At 42.0% G+C, this 5,000-nt stretch overlaps 1 protein-coding gene across 1 annotated transcript in view; it reads left to right on the forward strand.

Moving 5' to 3' along the window:
- Window positions 1–3,258: 3,258 nt before the first annotated feature.
- Window positions 3,259–5,000, forward strand: part of LOC307260907 (post-GPI attachment to proteins factor 2-like) — a 9,739-nt gene continuing 7,997 nt past the window's right edge. Inside the window, exons 1-2 of the mRNA XM_080041274.1 lie at window positions 3,259–3,502; window positions 4,586–4,754. Coding sequence (XP_079897400.1) covers window positions 4,587–4,754 — 168 coding nt within the window. The 5' untranslated portion in view covers window positions 3,259–3,502; window position 4,586. The remainder of the gene's footprint in view (window positions 3,503–4,585; window positions 4,755–5,000) is intronic.

The following is a 5,000-nucleotide window of genomic DNA, read 5'->3' on the forward strand; positions in this document are numbered from 1 at the left end:
CTATCTCTCTCTCCCTCTGTAACACATTTTGCAATTTACAAATAAGCGACTTTGATTTTGACTTAATTCTTCATTTGAGTTTTACGACACAAACCAGATGTACTGTAACTTAATGGTAACAGGGCTTCTTTATAACATGTACCAAAGGTGCCGTATGTTTCAGTTAATTATTCTTTTAATCACGTTCCCCCCAGGACAGAATATTGAAACATCTTGTTTTGTTTTAACGTTGCAAATCTGATTTCAATTACAATAGGTTGAAACTCTAGTTCTAATCTGCTATTGATATTTCCTCTCTTTCTTTCAGACTTAACTCAAGCAGTTGTCATGGCCAGTGGTAAGGAAAACATGTTGAAGAATGAGTATACTTTATTCAAATGTTGAATAACCTAAACAAACTTCTAGTTTCTAACCTGAATGCTCCAAATTCGTAAATTGTTTCTCATATTGTGCTTCTGTTGCCAGAAACAAGCAACCAGGCCTGTAAAAACAACCAAAATAAGCAACCTCTCTGACCATTTATTGAAAAACAGAGCTGATTAATTAAAATAATTTTAACCATTCACAAAATACTGCAACATTGCTCTTTTCACCTTTAACAATGTTAAATAAAAACCATTAAAAACATATCAGCAGGAGTTTGTCATGCAAACATTAGGTTAAAATTCAATATCAAACTAAGAGCATGCCAATAAAATAAGAGAAACTCAAATAGTCTGGGTATCTCGAGGTAATGTCCTATAAAAGTAATGAGCGGATCAAACTTTGTTGTCTTGTAATAAGAGAATCAAAAACAATTCATGGCCATTCTTAGCTTTCATAGATATGCCTGGTAACTTCATGCTCTACAAACCTTATAAATGTATCTTCACACATGTTTAGGTTTCACTAAACAATCGTGTCTCTTTGTCTGCAGTTAGTGCAGATGTGACTGGACTTGGAGCAGGAACAGCTAGTGCTACATTTGGCGCAGCCGGTTTCCTGGACATGATCGACACCTTTGACCGGCCTGGTAAAGCGTTCACCAAAGACACCTACAGCGGTACCGAGGCATTTATACGTGGACTTTCCAAAGAAACTGGGAAGCGCATTCCTAGGTTTGGAGCGTCTGCTGGTGCAGGAGTGGGTCACGCTCGAGCTGAATGGAGCGTTTTTGAAGCTGAAGCCAAAGGGCCAAACGCCAGAGCAGGAGCCGAAGCCAGCTCGCACACTGCCGGAGCCATGGCCAGAGCAGAGGTGGCCAGTGCTTCCGCTGCTGCCGGTCCGCTGAAAGTTACCGTCGGCCTGGGATTTGACACCGGTGCCACCGCCGGCGTGGACGGTTTCGCCGTGAAGTTTCTGGGCTCAGGCTTCCAACTTGGTCCGAAAACGAGCGTTTCAGTGTTTGGCAATACAGTTGAATGTGTCGTAATGTAAAACTGTAGCTTTGTGACAAGACAGCTCCTTGTTATTGTGTTTCTACCGTTTATATACTACAGGTAGTAACCATGGTTTCTAAACTCTAATGTTAAACAAGAGCTTTTGAAACGTGTTCTTGTGACAAAGCATGTCTTCACTTCAAATAAAACATTTGAGCCCGAAAGTGATTTCTTAATGTCTAATGCCTTTAAAGCTGCAGTGTGTAGAATTTGGGGTTTTATTTCCAAGCAGATTATGTAGAAAATAATTATAATATCCATAAGTACATTTAATTTAGTGCATAATAGCTGAATTTTTTTTTGGAATTATTATTTTTTCCCTTAGAAAGGATCTCATATATGTCCATATTTCTGCATATCTTGGACCAAGGCCTAGTGCCGCCATCTTGAAAGTGTCATAGTTGGAATGTCATCAGGTGCGTTGTTTAAAATTTAGAATTGTTCTTGTCCTTGAAGGCCACTGTAGCTTCTGTTATTATTCTAAAGGGGTGGGGTTACCCAGGGAGCGTTGCATTCTAGAACTTTGTAGAACTTTCTTGATGATGTCATACTACACACTGCACCTTTAAAGAGGACCTATGATGCTTTTTGACTTTTATGACCTATAAACGTTGTTATGATGATTCATAGTCATGCTTAACCATACTAAATTATCAAATAATGACTTACATGCATTTCGACGTATTCCCTGCTGACCGTCTGGGGTGTCTGTGCAGAGCACTAAACACTATTCTAGCCAGTCGAGAAGTCACGTCTTCAAAGCGGTCTACCCTTTCATAATTGGTGACGTCGCATAAAAATTGGTGATGTGACCACGCGGATGTTTCCATGTATGGTAATGCTGTCACTTCCCTGTTCGCGTCTGCCTCGCGCCCTTATAGGTCCATGCTCGCGCTTCCCGCCACTGAAAGTGTTTCGGAAGGAAGGTAACCAATCACAGCGGAGTGGGGTTTGCAGGAGGGGGGGGGAGGGTAGCGGAGATGGCCGATGCACAGGCGGAGGGAGCGGAGATTGCCGAAGCACACACACTCAAGTGTTGACAGGATGTGCTGGATCGCCAAAATAAGAGAAAGAGCTTCCCGAAAATCTACATAGTTTTTTGTGATGTGATTCGTGTCAGGTTGCTCTATAGCAGTGTAAAACAAGAAATTAAGACCAGAAAAGTAGTATAATAGGTCCTCTTTAAGATAATTAAATGAGCAGAAAATGATAGTACTCTCACTCCCAGTAGAACATTTAAGGTAAAAGCGATACGGTTGATTTTATATAGGCCCACCCACAATAGGCCTAGCCTAAAGCCTGTTCAAATTCCCTGTGTGCAGGTATTAAAAATGTAGACCTATCTTTGGCGAATTGTGGTAAAAGTTTGAGATCCGAGGGGTTGAGAGCAGGCACATAGGCTAACAATTCACACACACACACACACACACACACACACACACACACACACACACACACACGCGCGAGATACAGTGTGAAAGTGTTTTTCTTTATCCCTTGTCACATGTTTTCGAGAGACTTTTATTCTGAAGGCTGTTTTGGGCAACAGCCGTTAGCTATCGCGTTGCCAGGTCTGTCGATGTGGATGCATTAAAAATCCATTATTATTGTAGAAATGGACAAGATATACTGTATTATAGGCATGTGTGATGTGTATAACATGGTTCTATAGATCTAACGCCAATTTACATTTGTTGTAGAAATGGTCGGGGATACGAGGTTGCCTCTTTTGGGCTGTTTTTTTATAGACCTATTTGCGTGTTTCTTTTGCGAGACCTGGCAACACCGCTGTTAGCAGTTGAAGCCAGATGCTATCTGCTAGCCAGCCGACCAGCCGACGCCGGTTGAGTTGAGGGGGAGTTCACCGCCCGTGTTCGCCTTAATATCACTAAACTAAGACGAAACAATGAAATAAAAAGTTTGTCAGTGACATTTAGCGGTTAGCAGCAGCGGCAGGGACGTTAACCGTTGTCTTAAATAGCAGTTTAACAGATTAACGTCATGTTTAATGAGTATCTACTACTGGAGCTAGCAGGATTAGCTTCGAGGCTTTAACTCATAGGACTGTTATCAGAGGCGCACAGGTGAGTGATTTTATCTTTATAACACGAAATACCTGCTCCTGTTTAAACTTTACTGTTGGCCCAAACCTTGTTACGTCACTAAGGGTTCATGTAAATACGCTAACATCCTTAAATGTAAAGGTAAACAAGCCCTCATAGCTGTTTGTTGACTATAAAAGTGTTTAACTGTAGAATTCACACCAGACTCCCGTTATAAATCTCAACGTTTGTAGTTTAATCGCCTTATTTTAGAGATAAAGGTTTGTTAGAGAGATGGATACTGTGTATTTTAAGCTGCTCTACACTTCGGCATACATGTACTTTGACTAAAAGCCTTATAGACTAAACTTGTTCACATTACCGTAAAGGTGCAGTCAGTGATTCTGGAGAACGCTTATGGTCAAAATCAGTTAATTTCTCCTGAAGATCCGCTACCTGTCTGTACTGTGTGTGTGTGCTGGGGGAGGGGGGGGGGGGGGTTGGAATCCAGTGTTAATATGTTAATAGTATTACACACTGACAGCCTAGGCTCTGTAAAAAGGGCATGTTGCTAGATTCGGTGGGCCCCCTTTGTTTACATACCAGTTTACAGAGCCTAGGCTCTGTCACTAGTTAAAAACATGTCTGTGTGTGTGTCTCTCTCTCTCTCTCTCTGTCTCTCTCTACTGTCTCTCTCCCTCTCTCTCTGTCTTTCTCTCTCTCTCTCTCTCTCTCTCTCTCTCTGTCGTATTCTATTTAAAACAAAGCTATTGTTATTATTCATACAGGATGCTTGTTTGTGTGTGTGTGTGTCTGTCTGTCTGTCTGTCTGTCTGTTATGTGTCTTATGTGTTCCTTTTTTAATGCCTATAGTTGATAGTGACTATTTTATGGTTTTAATTTAGTTTTAATTTATTTATTTATGGATACATATACTACCTCAATGTGATGTAATGAGAGAAATCATTTTGCACTTTACAAGGACTGCACTTAATTTCGTTGTACCTGTGACAATGACAATAAAGATATATTCTATTCTATTCTATGTGTGTGTTTGTGTCTGTCTGTCTGTCTGTCTGTCTGTCTGTCTGTCTGTCTGTCTGTCTGTCTGTTGTATTCCTACAGGATGCTTGCGGGTCCTTACAGCAGTCTGGACCGTGACCGGCCGTTGGTGCGTCTCCCCTTCACATCGTTCGCCGTGGCGACGGTGCTGCTGCCGCTCACCGGCCTCATCGCATGTCTCTTCATCTCTCTGCTGTATCACTATGACGACTCCACATACACACACTGCCAGGTAAGATAGAGAGAGACAGACAGACAGGTAACACACACACACACTGCCAGGTAACACACACACTGCCAGGTAACACACACACTGCCAGGTAACACACACACACACACACACTGCCAGGTAACACACACACTGCCAGGTAACACACACACTGCCAGGTAACACACACACTGCCAGGTAACACACACACTGCCAGGTAACACACACACACACACACACTGCCAGGTAACACACACACACTGCCAGGTA

Source organism: Ammodytes marinus (assembly GCF_949987685.1).
Source record: "Ammodytes marinus genome assembly, chromosome: 14".
Classification (NCBI taxonomy): Eukaryota; Metazoa; Chordata; class Actinopteri; order Uranoscopiformes; family Ammodytidae; genus Ammodytes; species Ammodytes marinus.